Source organism: Neopelma chrysocephalum, unplaced genomic scaffold (genome assembly GCF_003984885.1).
Source record: "Neopelma chrysocephalum unplaced genomic scaffold, ASM398488v2 Primary Assembly neopelma1_100, whole genome shotgun sequence".
NCBI lineage: Eukaryota > Metazoa > Chordata > Aves > Passeriformes > Pipridae > Neopelma > Neopelma chrysocephalum.
In genome coordinates, this window is record NW_020897763.1 from 1,619,441 (window position 1) to 1,642,453 (window position 23,013).

A 23,013-nucleotide genomic window follows, 5' to 3' on the forward strand; every position below is an offset into this window, starting at 1 on the left:
TGTGTGTGCACAAGAAGGAGACAGGGGAAAGAGGTGATTTGCACAGTGTGCGTTGTATAAACAATATCTGAGGTCTGGACAACATGAACAAATTTTGTGCCTAATTCAGGCAATGCTGTTTGTTATCAGGGAAATGCCTTTTCATGGCTAGGTTCTGTTCTTCCCCTCCTCTTCCTTGTCCCAGGCCTGGAGGAAGCAATAATCACAATACTGTATTTTGCCCTCTTAACTCCTTCTCAGAAAGGCTGTGAAATACCAGCCCTGTGAATAAGCAGCTCGGGGGAAGTGGGGACGCAGCTCCCGGCGCGGTTCCTGCCCGTGGCTGCCAGCACAGCAGGGACAGGCAGCACCCAGGGTGAGGCAGGACGGTGGATTTTGGTCCAGAAAAAGGGTTCAGGGTTTCAGGTTATGCCTTAGGAAAAGCTTGGATTAACCATCCCTGTGGTGCAGTAACCGCTGGAGGAACCTCGGGCCTGACTGCAGGCACCTCGCTGGTGATTTACAACTTGCTCTTATTGTAGTTAGAGTCAAAATATGTGAAAAAAAAGGAAAATAAGAGGTGGTAGGAGCCCTCCTTGTTGCTTTGTATTGCACAACTGTAATTATTCACATCAAGCTGGTGGTAACTTCAGTTGGTGTCAGACTCTGCTCTGGTTGGTGTCTGGCTGGTGAAAGCTGCTGGGGTTTAGAAGGATGAGCTCCCCCACAGCCCTGCTCCAGGATGGCTGGGGAAATCCTCTGCTTGGGGCATGGAAGTGCCAAGGCTTCTCTTCCTGGAGAAGGAGGTGAAGACCCTGAGAGCCAGGAAGGGAGTTGTGTGAGTGGGTGGGCAGGTTTCTGCTGGGTAAGGGGGAATTCGGCAGCTCAGGGCTCGCCTGCCTGTGGTGGCTTGGCCAAGGAGGCAGGACTGAGGACCCAAACCTCTGATCTGGGCTGGGAACATCCTAGAGCTTGGAAAATCCTTGATCAGACAGTTTGGCTCAGAGCTTTTGTCTAATTAATCCAAAACCATATTAATTATTGCAAGGTCTTCCTCTATAGCTGACAAAGATGTCCTGAATATCACTCCTCCAAAGGGGATAAATCACTGCAGCAGCTTTAATGGTTGGAAAGGTTTCACAGGGAAATTCCCAGGGGGCTTCAGGAGGGATGAGGACCCAGCAGGTTTATTCTCACTTGCTACAAAGAAATGTCCAAACTCGTGGCTTTTTTTCCCCCTCATTCCCATTGGCAGCTACGATATGGAGCCAATGCAGAGAGAAAGGGTCAGGCTGGTGCAAGGGGGAGCTTGTTCCAAACGGTTTGTTCTTGTCTTTTGGTTTATATAGTGCAGCCTGCCCTTTTGGTGACCCTTCTGATAATTCTGGGGGGTTTCTGACAGCCTGCTGACCTGCAGGGGAGGTCAGTCCGTGAGCCAGCCGCTCTCCCCGCTCCCAGCAATGAATCTTATTCGACTATAAAAAGCAAAAAGAGCAGAATCCACCTCCAGCTCAGAAAGCAATCACGGGCCTCCTGCCTCCCCTCCCCGTCCCTGCAGGCTGTGTTATTCTTCAGGAGGGTTTATTCAGTCAGACAACCCCCCCAGGCCGTGTGTCCTCAGGAGAAAAGCCAGAGCGGGTTTTATCGCTCCCCCTCTGCGGGTGGTTGGGGACCCTGGTGGCCTCTGGGCTGGGGACAGAGAAGGGACAGCTTGGGAAAAGCACATGGCACTGGGATGCTGGGGCTGGGAGGGTGGAGGTGAGGATGTGGGGATCACGAGGATGAGGGGGGGCAGTGCAGATTCTGGGGTCACTGAGGGCACTTTGTGCTTTGCTGTGTCCTGGAGGTGCCCGGGCAGAGGGGTTTGGACACGAGCTTGGACATTTCTTTGTAGCAAGTGAGAATAAACCTGCTGGGTCCTCATCCCTCCTGAAGCCCCCTGGGAATTTCCCTGTGAAACTTTTCAAATCATTAAAGCTGCTGCAGTGATTTATCCCCTTTGGAGGAGTGATATTCCAGAGGGGATGGAGCATCCCAGGAGTGCAGGACCTGACAGAGCAGAGGCAACCAGTGAGGGCACAGTGGTGCTGTGTATAAATCACTGCTCACGAGACCAACCCTACCCCCAAAGAAAAGACCCCGTCACCACCAAGCAAACACAGCTGCTGCACTGGTGACATCAAAATTGGTCCTTTGATCAGTCATTTTCCACAAGAGATTCTCTTTTTGGTTTTGCTTTAATTTTTCCTTTTTTTTTTTCCTGTGTGGTTTTTTTTTTGGAGGTTTTTTTGTGGTTTTTTGTCTCTTTTTTTTTTTGGTGTGCACAAAATGCCACTAATGACAAACTGTGGTGCCCGTGAGTGAGTGACAGCTGAAATAAGAGAAATGACTAATCGTGCCTCCCGAAGCCCTGTCGCATGGAGATTAAATGAGCCCTTTTTTCTTCCCCCCTCAATGAGAATCATGGGCATTTGAATAATAATATTATAGTCTCCATTAGGATGACAGTGGGGGAAAAAATCGGCTCAGACCTGTGATTATTCCTTCAATCTAATAATTATTTAAATACCAGATAACTCCTTTCAGCCTAATTGAGGCCTTTCAGCTGCTTGGGTTTATATTGTGTCCCTGAATTTACTCTCGCTTTCACCTTGCGTTACTAATAGCTTCAGATTGCCTGTAAGGCTGTGTTTTAAACTGTCTTTCCAAAAAAAAAAAAAGAAAAAGAAGGGCAGAAAAATAAAAATTAATGATCAAATAGTATTTAAGGATCAGAGTTAAAATGGCCCACTCTCCTGTTTCCCTGGTATTTAACTCCCCAGGTGTTTGGCCATCCCCAAACTCCTCCATACAGGGAATCACAGAATGGTTTGGCTTGGAAGGGACCTTAAAGATCATCTCGTTTCACCCCCTGCCATGGGCAGGGACACCTTCCACTAGCCCAGGTTGCTCCAAGCCTTGTCCAACCTGGCCTTGGACACTTCCAGGGATGGGGCAGCCACAGCTTCTCTGGGCAACCTGTGCCAGGGCCTCTCCACCCTCACAGGGATGAATTTCTTCCTAATATCTGATCTAAACCTTTTGTGTAGAGGGTTTCTCTCGATGGTTGATGTCTGTGTGGCTGAGCACTGCTCAATCCTGACCCCACAAGTTGCCCTTCAGCCCTGGGGGAGTGGGAGCTGCAGGAGCTGCCCCTGGGGGTTACAGGGATCCAGGGATGGCTCATGGTTCCCAGTGCACTCGGGTAGGATGTCAGCTCGTGGCCGTGCTCTGTCATGTTCAGATAATGTTTGAAAGCACAGATTCTTCTTCCTGGATGATCTCTCTTGCCGTTGGCAGCGACTGTTCACGAATACCCTGCAAAACCTTCACTGTAAGGCACAGCATAGAAGGTGGGCTTCAGCTGACAGCTCTGCTGCACAGCAGCTCCAGCCTGCCCTGCATTTGTACTGTGTCTGGATGAAAACATTGCTGGAAAAGATATAAAACTGCCGTGGTCAAAGTGAAGAGCTGCTGTTGTCCCATATGTACAGATGCACATGAAGTGTGATTATTTAAATGTGTTCATTTCTAGCTGGCACTGTTGGGTTTTTTTCCCTTTGCAGTGGAACAACTTTTTAAAAAATTGGAAAATGCTGAGCAGGAACACTCTGGGTGCTGAGCTTTACAGCAGAGCCTTCCTGTTCTCTGCAGAATCTCTCACTTTCAGGACTTCCCTTGAACCACAGGCCTCTGCCTGTAGAGGACCACGTCCCAGCACTTGCTTGGGGCACCGTGGTGGTCCAGGCTCTTGTGTGTTGTTTTGGAGGTGCTCAGCCACTGACCTTGTGCGCTGGATGCTCTGCCACTGACTTGGACACTTTAGCACTCCTGTATCCACAGGTTTTGTGCTGCCTTTCCTGAATACCTCTGAGCTCTCCCATGGTGCAGGTTTTCCTGTGTGTTTACCAGAAGTCACCCCGTTGCTGGCTGGTGTTTCCCTGCCAGTGCCACACATGAATTTCTTCCTGTCTTGGGCTGCCCTGCCATGTTATCCAAGAGCAAAACTGCTCTGAGATCCCTGTGCCCCACAATCAGATTGTCAGTGCCCACCATGGATCACCAGCATCCCTGCTGTGGGCAGATTCCTCTGAGCAGATCCTTGTGAACTGTTTGATTTGTCCCATTTCCAAAGATTCTGGATTCAGAAAATAGTTTCGGGGAAGTTCACACAGAAATTTAATGGGAAGAGCCAGAAGGTCCCCCCACTGTTGCCATGGCATGTCGGGGAGCAGCTGTTTTCTGCCACAATCATCCAAACTGCACGAAGGATCCGGCAGGATCCGTGTCCTCCCCGGGAGAGAGAAACCGCCTCAGCCAAAGGTGGGAATTAAGAGATGGCAATGAGGAGCAGCCAGGGAAATGTGTCCCTGAGCAGAATGAGAAAGCCATTACCACTCTCTCGTTCTCCTGTCTTGTCAGTGCCACGGAGACGTGCAGCCCAGGGACAGAGCTCCTTTGTCACCTCTCAGGAACACCCGTCTCCGGCTCCTGGCAGTGACAAGCCTAAAGAGCGGCTGTTCGGTGACATGAGCTCATGAGCTCAGTGTGGGCTTTCAGCAGCCCTGAATTATTTTAAATACCAGAGCAGGGGGGTGCCCGCAGGCGAGGGCAGCTGAGCACGGGCTGGGCAAGGGCACGTTTGCACCCAGGGCAGGGCATGGGGTCAGAGCCGCAGGGAGTATGTTTATCCCCCTGGGTGGGCTGGGGGCTTGGGTAGTTGTGGTGGGAGGTGATGAGACTTCAGTGCAGAGAAGGCAGGTGGAATGGTGGCTCATCCTCAGCCTCTTCCCAGGGCTAGTATCCCCCTGGGGTAGGCTGAAATGGTTCTTTTCACTGTCCAGCCTGGAGCACATAAGGAATGCATAATTTGGGATAAAGGAGAACCTTGTGGTGGTTTTCTGAGTCCGTGCAGTCAGACAGACCTGTGGTCAGCTTGAGCAAGCTGGCCTAGTGGAAGGTGTCCCTGCTTATGGCAGGAGGTGGAACAAGATGAGCTTTAAGGTAACAACCGAACCCACTGGATGATGATGATGGTGGAGATGAACAAGGCTGAGTTCAAGCCAGGTACACAAGTTACAGTCAGGTCTGGACATGATAACGAGAATGAGACACAATCCAGTGACCTTCAGACACATTTGTGGTGACAAGGAGGGTACAGAGGATGCTCTCTGACCCCTTACATGGTGCCCAGCTCAGAGTGTTGTTCTGGTGGTCCCAGGGCTCCTCTGAGCTGGGTCTTTCCCCTGTGCAGGGTGTAGGGCTGTCATTGCTTCCAGCTGCTTTGTGGGAGCCTGAGGTGGGGCTGAAAGTCTGGTGGCTGAGCTGGGAACCAAACCAATACCTCCTGTAGGGGGTGGTCCAAGCCGGACCCACCTCAGATGAGACAGACGTGGAAATGCAGGGATTGGGATTGTCTTTGACGTCCACATTTTTGCAAAGGGGGGTCTGCCCGCTCAGCAGAGGTGCTGGTGACGAGGTGGAGCAGGGAAGAGGGTTACAAGGGTCCTCTCCAGCAGCTCCTGTGTCTGCCTGGGCGCGTGCTGAGCGGAAGGGAGGGTGGAGAGCTCTGATGTAAACATGCCTCACGCTGCCGGAGTGTCTCCGAGGCGAGCACATGCTTCCTAAGGAAATTCCAGCCTGGTGATTCCTAATTCAGCCTGGCAGCTGCCTGTGCAAGCCCAGAGGATGGGGGTAGGGATCAGCAGGGCTCTAGCGATCCCTCAGGCCCGAATGAGGTCTAGGTCCTTTGGCAGCACCCACAAAAACAGAACAAGAACCAAACCTGACTGGTTTTGTGCCCTGTTTCGACATAGATTTTGGGCAGAGGTTTCCAGCTCGAGACTTATCTCATCTACATGGGTGAAAACATATCAGTCAGAAGAGACTCTATGCCTGACTGTTCTCCACAGAGCTATCAGGAAGGGCATATGGATAATTTGATTGGCACTGGGTCTTCTAGACCCAGAGTCCAGGCTGTCTCTTTGTGTAGCTTTTAGTCATCTCCTGCAAGTTTTGTTCGAGCAGGAATTTTGTCTCCCAGACTGGTAGTCTCTCCCCTACACGTGGTGCTGCTGGTGGCTGATCTAACCACGTGCTCCCACCTCGGTGGCAGCTGCTTTTTGGCACCTTTGTGAAGGCTGGGAGAAGTTTCTGCCTGAAAAGCACCTGCTTGAGGCACTGCTGCCTCTGGGATGGAGGGGGGATGCTGGTGCCTTTGGTGTGTATGTGTTCAATGAACTCGGCTGCATGAAACTTCTTCCTCAGTTCTCCAAATTAAATCAGAGAAGGTTTAAAGGTAGAAAACACCTCTTATTTCCTCTGTTGCTTCCAACAACACACCCTGCAGGAGACATCCTTTTAGCCAAGATTGCAGATGGATGGTTGGGTGTGTGAGCTGCGGGCTTTGTCTCGGGCTGGAGCTGATTATCCCCTCCCATGGCTGTTATAAACAGCTAAACCACACAACAAATTAACATGCAGAGGCTGAACCAAGTGGCAAAACGTCAAGCCTGAACTGCTCACCAGTAAGTTGGGAGACCTGCTTAATTCTTGTTGTGCTCAGAGACACCCTCACTTTATCTCAAGGACTGTGTAATTAGAAAGCCTCCTCTGAATTTTATCTGCAGGGCACACTGGATCTAATCCTTTGCTCTGCCTGCTTCTTTTCTTTCCTCAGAACCATGTGAGGGACATTGCCGGGGCTCAGGACACGCAAGGGGAACACGGAGTTTGCCTTTCCCAGGATGGATCAGAGGAGGAACTGGCCTCGGGCACTGGACTCTGATGGCTGGTCAGTGGCTTTGCTCTGTCTCTTCCTGGCATCTCTCTCCCGAAACGTGTCCAGCAATGCCTTGTTCAGCACTTTCCACTCCGAGAACCGGGACTGGACGTTCAACCACCTGACTGTGCACCAAGGCACCGGCGCAGTCTACGTTGGGGCTATCAACAGGGTTTACAAGCTCTCGGGCAACCTGACCATTTTGGTGGCTCACAAAACCGGTCCCGAGGAGGACAACAAATCCTGCTACCCACCCCTCATCGTCCAGCCGTGCAGCGAGATCCTCACCCTCACCAACAACGTCAACAAGCTGCTCATCATCGACTACTCGGAGAACCGGCTGCTGGCCTGTGGCAGCCTCTACCAGGGGGTCTGCAAGCTGCTGCGCCTCGACGACCTCTTCATCCTGGTGGAGCCCTCCCACAAGAAGGAGCACTACCTCTCCAGCGTCAACAAGACGGGCACCATGTACGGCGTGATCGTGCGCTCCGAGGGCGAGGACGGGAAGCTCTTCATCGGCACGGCCGTGGATGGGAAGCAGGATTATTTCCCCACCCTCTCCAGCCGCAAACTGCCCCGGGACCCGGAGTCATCGGCGATGTTGGATTATGAGCTCCACAGCGACTTTGTCTCGTCCCTCATCAAAATCCCCTCGGACACCCTGGCCCTCGTTTCGCACTTTGACATCTTCTACATCTACGGCTTCGCCAGCGGCAACTTTGTGTATTTTCTGACTGTGCAGCCAGAGACCCCCGAGGGCGTCTCCATCAACTCTGCCAGCGACCTCTTTTACACCTCCCGCATCGTCCGGCTCTGCAAGGACGACCCCAAGTTCCACTCCTATGTGTCTCTGCCCTTCGGCTGCGTCAAGGGGGACACGGAGTATCGCCTGCTGCAGGCAGCGTACCTCTCCAAGCCGGGGGACGTGCTGGCCAGGTCCCTCAACATCACTGCCCAGGAGGACGTCCTCTTTGCCATCTTCTCCAAGGGGCAGAAGCAGTACCACCAGCCGCCCGACGACTCCGCGCTCTGCGTCTTCCCCATCCGCGCCGTCAACGCCCAGATCAAGGACCGCCTGCAGTCCTGCTACCAGGGGGAGGGCAACCTGGAGCTCAACTGGCTGCTGGGGAAGGATGTCCAGTGCACTAAAGCGGTAAGGATGCTCTGGATGTTGGCCGTGGTGGCCCTCAAGAGCTGGGATCAACCCCTGGCCCTATGGAATACGAGCTCGCTTGGGGTGGTTTAGCCTGGAGAAGAGGAGGCTCAGGGGAGACCTCATCACTCTCTAGAACTGCCTGACAGGAGGTTGTAGCCAGGTGGGGGTTGGTCTCTTCTCTCAGGCAGCTATCAGTAAGACAAGAGGGCACGGTCTTAAGCTGTGCCAGGGGAGGTTTAGGTTGGATATTAGGAAGAAATTCTTTCCAGAGAGGGTAATCAGACACTGGAATGGGCTGCCCAGGGAAGAGGTGGATTGACCGTCCCTGAAGGTTTTTAAGAAGAGACTGGATATGGCATCAATGCCATGGGCTGGGAACCACAGCGGGGTTGGACCAAGGGTTGGACTTGATGATCTTGGAGGTCTTTTCCAACCCGGCTGATTCTATGAATAGGATAAATTTTTCTGTGCTTCAGTTTCCCCAAATGCAGAACAGTTACAGTGCTCTTCCCCTTCAGCCCGTGTTCTTACCAGGGAGTTGGTGATGGCAGTGAAAGGAAGGGATGACACAGGGAAGGGAACAAGCCACTGGGGAAGGAGGCTGAGGCTGGCAGGGGGTGGCACCGCCGGCTCCCCTCCGCGCGACCCCGAGTGTGTGGGGCTGCCCTGTGCCCTGCTTCACTCACAACCGCCCCAAAAACCTTGTCTTTCCAGCCAGTCCCCATCGATGACAACTTCTGTGGGCTCGACATCAACCAGCCCCTGGGGGGCTCGACGCCGGTGGACGGGGTGACGCTCTTCACCTCCAGCCGCGACAGGATGACGTCCGTGGCCTCCTACGTCTACAACGGCTACAGTGTGGTGTTCGTGGGCACCAAGAGTGGCAAGCTGAAGAAGGTAAGCTCGTGTCCGTGGCTTCAGAGAGACAGGATCTGTTCCTCCTCTCTCTCAGGGGACTCTGATGCGCGTCGCTGTTGCTGTGTCTCGCAGGCATTTCCCGGCGCGAAGCTGGGAGTCAGTGAGGAGCAGGAATTGCAGGGTTTGGGTCACCAAGAGCCTCGTTGGTGAGGCAGAGTTCATCCCTCAGCGCTGTTAGCACAGAGGGGCGTTGCTGTGGTTTGTATTGAAGTGCCAAGTTTTGGGAAAGGTGCTGCAGGATGGTCCTGGGAAAGGGATGAAAGTTCCAGTTCCCGTGGATCTGTGGCATTCCAGCTCCTGACCATGTCCTTGCATGGGCTGAGGGCACCTTCCTGCCCTTCCAGCCAGCAAGTTCCCTCAGCAGCAGCAGGGTAATGGGGGTCTCAGCCCCAGCCAGGTCCTGATGCACTGCCTGCTTGTGTGTGACATGATGTTTGTCTGGGATTTTGGGGTTTTATCATTCAGTGACCTGTCGTGTGTGTTTGTGGAGCTGATGCAGAAATCACCAGGGCAATAATGGGCCAGTCTGATTAGGGAAAAGTGAGGAGCTGGCTTGGAATTTCAGTGAACCTCAGCACACTGTATCCAAGGCCTTGGATGATTCCCTCTCTTTTGACACACTGATGGAAATCTTGCAATGGTTTTGAGTTGTTTCCCAGCAATCCTTCTGCAACTTGGGTAGAAGACTGTGAGTTAGAAAGCTTTTGGTGATGGCAGAATTGCTGATGGTGGCAGGATGTTTGGCCATGGAGAGATAGGAATGGGTTAACTTGGCTGCCTTTGGAACCAAGCCTCAGGGCAAAGTCCTACTGCTTCCCTCTGCCTCCTACCTCCTGCTCTTCCCCCTGACAGTTGGATGATTGATCAGTCCTGGAAGACAACATTCCTTGCCCTCTTCATCAACAGCACTGGTGCTACTTGCCCAGGGCAAAGAGAGGTTTCTGCTGGTTCCCTCCCCCAGCAAAGGGGTTGGGGGGGCTCAGTGGAGAGTCATAGGATGGTTTGAGTTGGGAGGAAACTTTAAGCTCACCTCGTTCCAACCCCTTGCCATGGGCAGGGACACTTTCCACTAGATCAGGTTGCTCCAAGCCCTGTCCAACTTGGCCTTGAATGAGTTTTAGGATTTCAAAGTCCAACTGGGATTTCCCTGCTTCTGAGTCATAAAATCATAGGATATTCTGACTTGGAAGGGACCAGGAGTTCCATATTTAAAAAGGGCATGGAATTGGTTTTGATGTATAAGCAGAGGTGTGTGAGAGCCTGGTTGGTCTTCAGGGTTGGAGCTGCAGCTGGAATCCAGCTCATCAGTGGGTGCAGAAGTCTGATCCAGCTCCAGCAAACCCAGCCTTGGAGATGCTGCTCTGGAAAGCTGAGATCCTTCAAATTAACCTCAGCTATAAATGACAGTATCAGGTGAACCTGCTAAATGCAGACCCCGCTTCTTCATACCAGGGAAAGAGTTAACAAATGTAATCAACAGCAGGCTGTTAATTTTTTGTGTCCTTAAGCAGCAGGGAATTTCTTCCTCATCTATCCAGGAAGATCCAAGGACAGGCAGATACTACACTTGAATGTCTGCATCATTTTAATTACATCAGCTCATTAATATTCATTCAGCACTTTACAAGTGCTGAGTAGTAGTAAATTAGGTGCCTCCCTGGTGCCTCTCGAGTGTCAGTGGGGCAATTTTGAACGTGGGGGAGAGGGGGTTTGTAAGCAGAGCCCCTCACTTCCCTGCTCCCCCTGCCGTGGCACAGGGGAGAGCCAGGATTTTTTTAGCTAAATGGATGGAAGAGGAGCCCTCAGCACATCACAAATGCACATGCCAAGCTCTGAGCCAGCCAGGCAGCCTGATGCTCACTGTTTGCAGGGTTTTTGGGGGGGGAAGAGGGAAGTTGCCTCATTTAGAGGCAGTAAAAGCAAACAGCCTGTGCCTGCACACGAGGTATTCACAGTCCTGTTCCATGAATTATGTAGGATTACAGAAGAAGCGGTGTCTTCAGCAGGGTTTAATTCCTCGTGCTAGTCTACACTGTATGATGCAGAGTTAATCTATTCATGCTTCCCTGTCCACAGGGAGGGCTTTTCACCTGGAATCCTTCACCTGGTAGAAGAAAGCTGGTCCATCTCTGGAGTAAATTCACTCCAGACATTCACTCCAGCCAAGCCTTCGTGGCATCTGCCCTTATTTCCCACGTAGCAGAGCTGCCTGCAGCTGAGGGCATCCGTGCCCCCCGTTGTTAACTGGGACAATCACGGTCCCGTCCTCCCCACTCTGGGGCTGAGGGTGTTGTTTTTCTCTAACTCTGCTTGTCCTGTCTACAATTTTAGTAAATCTCTCCTCGTTTGACACGTGGGATTATCTTTTGCACGGCCCAAGAGGGGCCAGGTGAAGCGTGGGAAGTAGCTTTGCTCTGAACTGTGGGGCCTGTGGGGCTCTCGCTGCAGAGGAGGCATTTGCAGACCTGGTGGGAAGTTGACAAGTTGTCTCCAGTTTTTGTGCCTGTTCCAAGACCAGACATGTCTTGATGTCAGCGAGTGCTCAGGATGCTCAGGACTGTTTCCATATCTCTCCTCTCCCATCTGTGAAATGAGGATGGTAAAAATGTACACACCTCTGTAAGTGCCAGAGATCTGTGGATAGACATCTTATCCACCTGATCTCCTTCATATCCTCCCCCATTGCATATCTGCCCACACAATTAATGTCTGAGAGCTACATCACACCTATTCCCTCACCCACAGCTGCTGGTTTCCTTTGGAAACAAGCTGGTCCTCAGTCTGGGGTTTCAGAGAAGACACTTTTGTGTAGCTGGAGCGAAGTCAGGGGAGCCAGCTCTGAAATCTTTCAAATTTGCCTGTGCTTCCCCAGTGAGAATTCCTTACTGAAAACGCTGTGTTATCTCACTGATGTCCTTCAGCCATTAGTTATTCACCCAACTGCTCCTGCCACGGTCCCTGGGAGAGCAGCTGCTGCTGCTTCAGCCTCTCTCCTCCAAAGGAGTGGAATGCTGAAGGTCCCCCAGCCCCAGATATCCCTGCCTGCACTCTGCTACAGCCCCACCTTGTCCAGCTCTACCTTTTTCCCTGTTTCCTGGGTACATTTGAAGCCTCTCCCTGCTCCTCTCAGCAGCCAGCACTGGCTGGGGTGTGAAGGAAGAAGCTCTCTGTCTGCTGGGAGGTTGTGCAGAGCCCCGTGGCAGGGCTGGCAGCTCTCCCAGCCTGAGCTCACCTCTTGCTTTGCTGGTTTTGGAGCCCTGCGGGGTCCAGTCGATGTTGGCAGCCCGGGCAGGTCCCGTGGGGTCTGTGGGATCAGCAGAGCTGCACCAGAGGGGTGTTGGTACCAAAGCTGTGACAAATAAATCGATAATATCAGATAAACCAGTGAACTTGGTATTGTCCCTGCAGGGGCATTTGCTGGGGGTAGGGTTTGTGTTCAGGTGGAGGGTGTGCTTGTACCTGCTGTGGCTGATCCACACTGGTCAGCTGCTCCTCATGCAACTGGTGGTTCTGGTTTGTGCTTTGCCTGTCCTTGGTTACTGTTGAAGGGAAAAGGGTGAATCAGTGGATCTATTCCCCGTTAAAACTCAGTGCTGGAGGAGGAGTTTCCCTGCTCTGCCACCCCAATTGCCTCTTATTGCCACCCACCTGTACATGGTGAGGGCTCAGGGGGACCTGTGGGTCACTCAGTGCACGTCCTGTACGAAATGTCTGCACCCCCAGAACACCCCACACGTGCTCCTGCTGTTTTGGGGAACCACTGCTCCCCAGCAGCTTCATCCAAGGGGGGGAAAAGCAAATGTGCTGATGGTGCCGTGACCTGCTGGGTAAAGCCCAGGGAGGTGGGATGCAGCTCTCCCTGCAGCTCTCCTCCCAGAGCATCTCCTGGCTGGGGGAGTGAGGGGATCATGTCAGAGGCACTACCATTCAGAACTGAGGATTCCACCAATAAAACAATTTTCATCCAGCAAAATTAGAAGGGACATTAATGCAACAGTTAACAGCAACTAAGTGCTGGGGGCAGATGTGTCAGCTTGCTTGTTCTGTTTATGGGCTTCATACAATTCCATCAATATTGATGTGTGATGCCTTTGATTTTGACACTAATCATTGCTATGAATTAAATTTGCAGCCATATAATTAGGGCTGCTATTAATAGGGCCTCAAGCTAAGCACTGCTGTGCTAGTTGTCTTTTTCCTGATGGAAAACGGCATCCACGGAACTCAGTTAATGTGGTTTGCCTGGTAGATGCTGAGACTGATGTGAAAATTACACTTGCTATATTTAGAGGGGCTTCTCTGAAAGGCAGATGCATGGGGAGGGTCCAGCTTGGAGGTTTCCCAAGAACTGTGCAGGAGTTGCCTTTAAACTTCCCAGTAGTTTGCTGCTTTCCCAAATCTTCGTTCACGAAGCTTAGCCATGACGATGAGTTTGCTGCTCTTAAGATCCATAGTGGGAGAGAGAAGGATTGCAGGGAGAAAAGAGCAACCCTCATTTTAAAGGGCTGCTGTTGCCTTGTTTCTATTTCATCTCATCTCCCCTTCCTCATGCAAATCTTCCCATTTCTTCCTCCTGCCCAGTGCTGTCTCAGCCCTCTGTCCCTGTGCGTGCCTGCTTTCATCTCGTCAGGCTCTGGGATGGCAGCAAGGCTCACCACTGAAAATCAATCTTGTGTTTCATCCCGAGAGGTCTGTTTCTTATTAGATCTAATAAATCAGTGAAGTGCCCTTCATTCAGCTTGTCGACGGAGGACAATGTTTGTGATCAAGAATAAATAAATGTCTCTTCTGTGTCTGACAACGCCGGCAAGGTGTTGTTCTGCCATCGTGCTGTTCGTGCTGGCTGTGGGAAACACACAGTTCCTGCAGCCCTGCCTACCCTCACAGCCAGGCAGAGAGGGACCTGGGAGTTTGGATTGACAGGAAGCTGAACAGAGTGTGCCCAGGTGGCCAAGAAGGCCAATGGATCCTGGCCTGGCTCAGGAACAGTGTGGCCAACAGGTCCAGGGAAGTGATTCTTCCCCTGGACACAGCACTGGTGAGGCCACCCCTGGAGTGCTGTGTCCAGTTCTGGGCCCTCAGTTCAGGAAGGATATTGAGGTCCTGGAGCAGGTCCAGAGGAGAGCAACAAGGCTGGGGAAGGGACTGGAGCACAAGTGCTATGAGGAGAGGCTGAGGGAGCTGGGGCTGTTCAGCCTGGAGAAGAGGAGGCTCAGGGGAGACCTCCTCACTCTCTGCAACTCCCTGACAGGAGGGGGGAGCCAGGGGGGGGTTGGTCTCTTTTCCCAGGCAACTCTCAGCAAGACAAGAGGGCTCGGGGTCTTCAGCTGTGCCAGGGGAGGTTTAGGTTGGATATTAGGAAGAATTTCTTTCCAGAGAGGGTGATCAGGCATTGGAATGGGCTGCCCAGGGAAGTGGTGGATTCTCTGTCCCTGGAGGTTTTTAAGATGAGACTGGATGTGGCATCAGTGCCATGGGCTGGGAACCACAGTGGGGTTGGATCAAGGGTTGGACTTGATGATCTTGGAGGTCCCTTCCAACCCAGCTGATTCTATGATTCTATGAGCTGGGGATGCTCCTGGGTGGTACCTGTGAGGGAAGAGCAGGAACAGTGACGCAGTCCCTGGTTCTCACCCAGCAGTGAGTTGCTCAGTGGTGATAAGGATTTAATCTCGGAGATACCGGAGGTGTGAGGCACTGGCTGGGCAAACTTCAGTGCTCCAGGCCAGAGCCCGGGCGTGGTTGTTTCAGGTGCCCTGAGGTGAAGGAGAGCGTTTGCATCTCAAATCACACCTGGATAAATGGGCATCAGACATTGTTCTGAACCCCTGTAACACCCTGTCCCCACAGCAGCCGCACTGGACGTGGCTCCAGTCCATCCCAGCAGGGAAGGTCACCCCCAAAGAGCTGCAGGAGAAGAGCCACAGAGAAGTGCTGTGACTCATTTTCACGATGGAATCACACTCCTGTTCACCTGTTGAACCCCTGGCTGTGTGGTGCAATGTCTGTCCTTGCTCCCAACCTCCACTTTTCCAAGGGTCAGCGGGAACCGACTGGATTCCGCAGCCACGGGAAAGGCGAGCTCTAAGTGTGTTGTTACGTCTTGGGACGTGATAGTTTTATTCAGCTTGGCTGATTTAATCTGTTCCATTAGTGGGGAATAAAATAGGTCTTTCACAATGAAATATATATGTCCGAACCTGTCCTTAAATGACTTCATTCTATGGATGGTTATCTCATCCTTTTAATTCATCCTTTATTATCGCCCCCGCACGCACATTCCGTGGCACTTCAGGAAAAACTCCATTGCTTCAGCGTGTGGAGGAGCCAAAAGGACATCAGGCTGTTATTGAAAGGATGAAAATCATCCATTTTAGGTTCCTTACAAAGAGGAAGCCTGGTTTTAGCTGTAGGTTGCTGTATCCATGGTCATCCCGTCACCCTCAGGGCAGAGATCTCCACGTCCCAGCAGAGGTGGAAGATGGCAGATGGTTCCTGTTTGACTGAAGAAGTTGTTTAATTGATAAGTCTGAGAAACAAGTCTCTGTTTCTTGCCCCAGGATGTGAAATAAGGGGGTATTTGTTTAGTACTGCACTGCTGGTGTGGTTGGAGGAGCAGGGATTAATTTTCTTCCTAAATGAGGATTTTCAAGACTCAGAAAGTAATTCCCCTTTGCTGCCATCTGTGTAAAAAAAGGTGCAGTCAAACTTTGACCTCAGAAACAGGCCCAAAATGCTCGATGGTCCCCTTACAATTGTTATTGCTCATAGCCAGAAGTTGGAGTCTTACTTATTAATTGGAATTCGTGCAAGGGAATATGAAAAGTGATGGCAGCCAGAGGAGAGCACTGATGTGTGTGTTTTGGGGCTGGAGAAGGGGCAGAGCTGCCAAATCCCTCTAGACTCTGGTTTTGAGCATTCAAGATGTCCCTGCCACTTCTTAGCGACATAAAATTGGTCTCTTCTTCTCCCAGCATCACTTCTCTGGTTCTGTTATCTGTTGCCTGCCAGAGCAAGTAAAATAAGAAAAAAGACTGAGAAGTTGGCACATATTTTTATAGCTGCTGGAGAGCGAAGGGGCAGGTGTTCAGGAAATGCTGTGGATGTGAAATGGAGCCAGGTGGGCTCCAAGTCTGCTTTAATCTTGTTTCTTGGCTTGTGAGATGGGGATGACTGTGGGTCTTCCGCAGGTTCAGGCACCTTGAAAAATCGAACTCGAGATTTTGGAGGGCAAATGAAAAAAAAAAATCAGACTCGAGATTTTTGTTCAGTTCTAAATGAAGTGGAGCTACTGCAGGCTGGACAGGCTCCTGCATGGAATACATCCTGCCTCCCAGATCATGGAATGGTTTGGGTTGGAAGGGACCTTTAAATGCCATCTGGTCCAACCCCCTGCAATGAGCAAGGACACCTTGAACTAGGCCAGGTTGCTCAGCACCCCATCCAACCAAGTTTTTTTTTTTTTCCTTTGACATATTTGGAAGATAATTAATCCCCACACGTTGTCTAAGAGGTATTATCTCCTTTATGAGCATGAAGTGAGGCAGAAGTTATTCCTCCTCCGTTTCGCTCCGCTTTCATCTCGTTCAATAATGAGTTTCTTCTTGAAGTGATCTTGGTGGAAAATATCAGAAAATACCAAACTGTTTTGTGAATTCATTTTATTTTCCTGGCTGCCCCTGCTTTCCTCTGAGTGTAAATCTGAAGGGGTTGCTGTGTTCTGGTTGTTGGTGGTTTTTGGGGGTAGGGCACTGTTGGACTCCTGCCTTTCTACTTTCAAGTCAAGAAGTTCATGCTTTCTTTACTATATACATATTTTTCTGCAGGCTTTTAAAATCCTCAGAGGTCAAAATAACATAGGTTTTGGTCCATTTGTAAGTTCTTAAATCCCTGGGTGGCAAGAAATACTGTGAGAAGACCATGCAATGTTGCCTCTATAAATGCCTCCTCAAGGCAGTAAAAACAAATGTGGAAACCACAAATGTGCTGGGAAGAGACAGGGGAATCTGCAGGAAGAGTCCTGGGCGCTGGCACAGCCCCTGAGCTGCTGCTGCTGCAAAAAGGTTGGGATTTAGGGACAATCAGGGAGGGGAATGCCATGTAGAAGCAGCACGGTCTGTGCTGGGATTGCTGTTGGGCTTCCCCTGTGTGACTGATGCCACCTTTAATATTTCCTCAATCCCCTCATCAAGTTTAGAGCCCATTGTTGGTGCTGTTGCCTTTCTCTGCAGGGCAGGACAGCAGCAGCCTCAGCAGGGCTGTAAAATACTACCTGGTTTGCCAGGGCAAATCCATCACTGGAGCATCTGTTGGATATTTATGGATGCGCTGGGCAGGCAGGCACGGGATGTGGCCAGTCCCTATATCAGCATGAGTCCATTATGCCTGTGATGATGCATGGGCTCCCCACCTCCCCCTGCCTTTTATGATCCTCTTTCCATTCCTGCAGAGGTGCTTGGAGAGGCAAAGCCTGCATTTCCCAGCCCTTCAGGGAGCTCTCTGCAGGCAGCCCAGCCTGGAAATAACACAGGGATACAAAACCCCTGCCTGCTCTGAGGAGCTCCTGGGGTTGGGGGGTCCAGTACCCAGGGAATTTTGCACCAGAGACATCCCCTGGAGTTTGTGGAATGGTCACGGGCTTTCCTGGCTGTGACTTGGACAAAAATAACAATAAAACGCTAAGTCTGAACGTGTCTGCTGCTGTTACCAGCAGTGGTAGCACCTCCTGGCTGTCTCCCAGACACCCCCCTGCATTCACACTGCTGCATTCAGACTTTCCATGCCTTTAGGTTTTGGTTGTAGGTCAGAAGATGATGGTCACTCATTAGATGTGTCTCAAAGCAATCTCAGATGATGCTGATGAGGTACAGGGAGAGACACGTGGTGGTCCTGTGAGGGTGAGGGTGCTCACATCCTTCTTCTCGTGTTACCCACTGGTTTTATTGAGCTGACATGGAATATGTTACTGGAGCTTGCAATTTTCTGCTCTATAACTCGAACTGTGATTTACACCCCTGAGTGTGGCCGTGTCCCACCTGGGGCTGGGGGAGCCCTGAGGACACTGAAAGGGAAGTTCTGGTCACAAAGCAGTCTGGCTGGGACTGAGGAGACGTGGCAGCAATTCCCATCTGTCAGGCAGGTTTCCCTGTGCATCCATCCTGTGCCTGTAACATCACGACCCTTCTCCCAGCCCTGTGGTCCAGGGACCACTGCCAGCCTTGGGGTGCTGCCACCCCACAAAACCTGTGCAACCACAGAACCATAAAGGCTGGAAAAGACTTCTCAGGTCATCAAATCCACCCATCAAACCCACCAAAAGAGGGGATGCTGCCCAGGGTGTGACCCATGGGGTTTGATCCTGGTCGGTGCTGAGCCGGGTGCAGCTTCCCTCAGTTGCTGCCAGTCCATACTGGGAGCAATGGGGAGGAATAACTGGCTGAGGAAGGGTTTAGATTCTGATTCCCTGGACATGGATGCAAACAGGGGAGTGCAGGGAGCAGCAGGGGCAGGCTGGAATAATTAGCAAGAGGCTTCATCACCATTTGTCCCGACATTCCCTGCCTGCCTCAGCCGGGGACCCGGCACCTCTCCTGGCTGTTCCTCCTCACACGGTTACACGTCTTTGCATCAAATAGATACATGTAGATGAAAGTGATGTGCATTTAAAATGAATGTACACATCATACAGCCTCGCTCTTATACAGCATGGAGGGGTTTTTTTATTTTTTTTTTTTTGTGGTTAGCTGCTAAATTATTTATTGTGTGCTGGGCTTTAATCTCATAAACCTGCCTGCAGGCCTTAGGCAAACCAGCCTGAGCATCCTCAAACCAGCCTGAGCATCCTGGAAAGCTGGGAGCCAGGCAGCACAAAGCACTGGGAGACTGTAGGTGGTAATTGTTTGTCTTGCCTCGGCCTCTTCACCCCCCCTTCCCAGCTCATTAAAAGCAGTGGGGACTGTGAAGTTTGGTCACTGCCACTAACTTAGAGGGTGATTTGCATTTGCCGCTTGGAGAGGAGGCCAGTCTGAGATCCCTGTTAGTCGGGGAGAAGAGTTGGTCCCTTGAGCTGCTCAAAGTAAAGGCAGAAAGGGTGAGGACGAGACGCTGGGGTAAAACAAGGTCTCTCAAATAAACATTGCTGTGCCTCCAGCTGGGAGCACTTACCTTCCCCGAGCGGCCGGGAGTGTTCTCAGCCCGCAACCTCGCGGCTCTGAGGGAACGTTTGGCTGACTAATGTGATGTTTGCTTTTGCTCGTCATCCCGCAGCCACTGGCTTATTAGTGGAAAAACAGAGCATCCTTCTGCCTGCTTTCCCTCCCGAGCTCCTTTGCTGCCTTTTTTTTTTTTTTTTTGCCCGATGCTCTTAAAGCTCCTCACTCCGAGAGACTTTGTACCACGGAGGGGCTCCCTTTGGTCTCACACGCTTAAATTGATGAATGGCAGGCTTGGAATAAAACCAGAGTCCCCTCCTCCCACCTTCCCCCTTTCTTTTGACTCGCAGACCAACTGCACTTCTTGAGTATATTTGGGCTAAATCATTCTGCAGAGCTTTGAAGCAAAAGGGCAGCAGGCTGTGACCCTCTCTGCTTTTCTTCTCGTGGTTTCTTTGTGCAAAGCCTTTCACGCTGGGAACATGGTCTTGTTATTGAGAAATATATAATTAGAATATCTGGAAGGTTCAGGTATAGCGAAAGAGAGACTGAGGAGTTTGAAACATGGACAGGGCTGCTTTCTGCCCCCTGATTTTCCCACCAGGAAAGGGGGATAACAGCACTTTCTGGCATCACAGGGAGTTCGTCTGAAATCTACTTTGCAACCCAAACTGCAAAGAAAACAAAATAAATACTGACCTTCACTGTTAGTAATCAACTGATAAATGTGTGTAAATATTGTACATTTCAGAACAGAGCACATACAGTTGCATGGGGTTGAGCTGATATTTGATATTTGCCCTTGATTTTTCCAAGGCTTTCAGCTTGAGGGGAGCACTGCCATGGTGAGCTGGTCCCTGTGCCACCTTTTCCCAGTGCCACACTGGTGTTTCACTCGTGGTTCTGCTCCTCTGAGGAGCTGTTGGAGAGTTTCTTGCAGAGCTTTTGTTTTTTCTGCTGGAGCTGTGTCCTGCAGCTCGCTCTTGTTAATTAAAAGCTGAAGTGGGAATTCCCTCAGCCCAGCTGCTGTGAGAGCTGCCCCCATGATTCCAGCCCTTTTCCCACTGAACTAGTAGGACACTTACCAAGGGACAAACAGACATTGCCTCCTGTTTCTCTGTTGCTTGTAAACTCGGTGGTTGGGTTGCTGCTGTGAGGGGAGGGGACTGAGGGTTCTGAGCTCCTTTTTTCACTTCAGGAAGCTGTTTAGGAGCACAACTTGTCAGCTATAAACACCAAAGAGCTACCTTTGGACTTATTTTTGGCAGTTTGGACTGGATTAACCCCTCCCTGCAAGAGTGAAACGTTGATCTTTAGGGGCTTGGGTGGTTAAAGCTTGGTCAGAGAGGAAGGGACCCACCTCACTAAGAAAAGCAAAGTGTTTCATCATAGAATCACAGAATGGTTTGGGTTGGAAGGGACCTTAAAGATCATCCAGTTCCATGCCCTGCCACAGGCAGGGACACCTTCCACCATCCCAGGTTGCTCCAAGCCCTGTCCAACCTGGCCTTGGACACTTCCAGGGATGGGGGAGCCACAGCTTCTCTGGGCAACCTGTGCCAGGGCCTCCCCACCCTCACAGGGGAGAATTTCTTCCCAATATCTAATCCAAAACAAATCCTCTGTGCAGAGGGGAAACCCTATTGCCAGTGGTTGGGTTGGAGTGGGATTAGGCTGATCCCAGCAGCCTGGGATTGCCATGGAAATGCAGCAGCCCTGGCTGCAGGAGCTGTGAGCAGATCCAGGGCAAGCAGCATGAAACACCAGTTACGGGGTGCAGGAACAGCAGCTCAATATTTGCTTGAGAAAACAAGCAAGTTTAATGTTTTTCAAGCGTGCAGCACCCAGGCTGGGATTGTGAAGAAACCTGTGATCAGAGGCAGGCCAGGTTCAGCAGGATCTGTGTGTTATTCCTCAAGGAGCATTAAAGAACAGCCGATGCCTTCTGGAATCTGTTGATAAAGCTCTCTTTTTTAGAATCATTTTTGCTTCTCTAGCACAAATGTACTATTTCCTGTTTGTATGTGTTGCTTTCTTCATTCACTCTTTTATTATTAGGGACATTTACATGAAAACAGCTTTTTTTTTTGCTCTCGCAGCACATTTCCCAATGGCAGCTGCACTTCCTCAGTGGAGATCTCTACCTTCCCTTGGAATGGGGCTGCCCTCTCTCCTGGGCATCACTGCCAGGCTCAGGGACACAGGGATGCTGATGGTCCATCTCCAAGCATGGCAGTCACTCCAGAGAGGGATGTTACAATTCATCCCTTGCTCTCCTCTCTCTTTAAACCACCTTCCAAGTTCATTGGGATGCTCAGTGCATTCATTTCCTCCTGTGCACAGGAATTATTTTTGCCTTTACGGCAGAGAGGGGCCAGTGTGAAATCCTCAAGCAGGCAGGAATCCTCCCAGGCTTTCCCAAAGTGCCTGGCTCTGGCTGTGGAGCAGTTTGGAGAGGGAGAGCTAATGGACATGTCTGGCAGATAGTGAGTGTATGTGATAATGTAAATTAAAGAAAAAACCCAAAAGCTGGTGTTTAGGGCACAGTGATGACATAAGCAATGTGGGATGATATATTTATTCACCCCAGACCCTACTTGTGAAGAGGCAACATGAGCCAAACTCCCTCCCCCTTAACAGGCACCTGGAGAGGAACCTGAAGGACCTTTCCTCTCTCCGTCTGCCTTGCTCGGCTCTGCAGATGGAAAATGTAAACTCCAGATGTGTTAAGCACATCTTTAATTTCCTCTCGCTCCATTTCTGCTGCAGCTTTGCTTTGGGGGTTTGGCATTTAGGTGGGTTTTTTTTTTTTGCTGGCATCTTGATAAGCTTGGGATAAGCCAAAAAAAAAAAAAGAAAGGGAGAGGAGCCTGCAGGAAAAGGGGGGTCTGCTGTGCTGCTCTGTCCTGGGCTGTGGGGTGGGGGACACCCTTGTCCCCACGAGCCCCCTCTGCACTTCCCTGCTCAGTCCCAGCACCCCCGCTCCTGGCAGGAGCTCTGGGGCTGCTGATTCATGGAAGCAAATGGTTGGAGAGGTGAAATTCCTCCCTTCTCTGCTTGTCTCACCCCTGACCCCGCTCCATTTCTTCCTCCTGACCCCTGAATTTCAAACCCGACCTTTTGTGTCGGGGGGAGGGAGGGAAGGCAGAAGGGCGAGCAAAGGGTGAGATGAGTTTGGCTGTGTTTGGGAGGTGGGGGAGGTAAAGCTGGGAGGTGAGTGGTGGCTGGAGGCTCAGGGATGCTGCTGGAGGCTCAGGGATGCTGCTGGAAGCTCAGGGATGCTGCTGCAGGCTCAGGGATGCTGTGGGATGGTGGGTGTGAGCTCAGGGCTGTGGGGACACAGCGGGTGCTGCTGCTCCATCACTCAGTCTGGAATAGTTGCCCATGTATTTGGTTGCCTGAAATGTGAAGTGCCTTAATGGCTGAGCTCTTGTGTGTCATCACCACCCTGTGCCCTGCAGGGAAGGGTGCTGGTGGTGTGGGGTGACGGCTGAGAAAGCCCAGGGCGGACTGGGAGATATTCAGCCCTTAACACACTGGTTTGTGGCAGCTCCTGCTGCCTGTCTGGGGATGTGGGGTACAGCTCAGCCTCTGTGGGCTGTGGCATTTCTGCCTGTGAACCCAGACAAGCACAATATGCTCTGTCCAGGCACCCACCCCATCCCAGCTTGTCTCTGCGTGGCCTTGGGCTGCTCCTTCCCTGCTCCGACGCAGCAGCGGGTGGGTCTGGGCTCCTTCACAACAACAAAAGCAAACTGTGCTTTTCCACCTGCGGTAAAATGGCAGGTGGAAAAGCCCAGCCGGCTCTGCTGGGCTGAAGGAAGCACGTTTTCAGGGCTTGAGGGCACAAATAGGACTTGATTGTCCTCTTGGGATCTTCGCCCTCATCCTCTGGTCCGAGGTTCTGCTTCTGCCTCAGCGCAGCCCTCGGCCCTTCAGCCTCGCCCTGTTCCATGGGATGAGTTCATGACTTCGACCCTCTGACATAT

At 51.4% G+C, this 23,013-nt stretch overlaps 1 protein-coding gene across 4 annotated transcripts in view; it reads left to right on the forward strand.

The window, feature by feature from the left end:
* PLXNA2 (plexin A2) overlaps positions 1-23,013 on the forward strand; it is a 173,554-nt gene that overhangs the window by 14,874 nt on the left and 135,667 nt on the right. For all 4 annotated transcript variants that reach the window (XR_003536172.1, XM_027695025.1, XM_027695023.1 and 1 more), the window contains exons 2-3: positions 6,698-7,952; positions 8,670-8,852. Coding sequence is in view for 3 of the 4 variants with exons in the window: in XM_027695025.1 (XP_027550826.1) it covers positions 6,765-7,952; positions 8,670-8,852 (1,371 nt within the window). In the remaining variant the exon portion in view is untranslated. The remainder of the gene's footprint in view (positions 1-6,697; positions 7,953-8,669; positions 8,853-23,013) is intronic.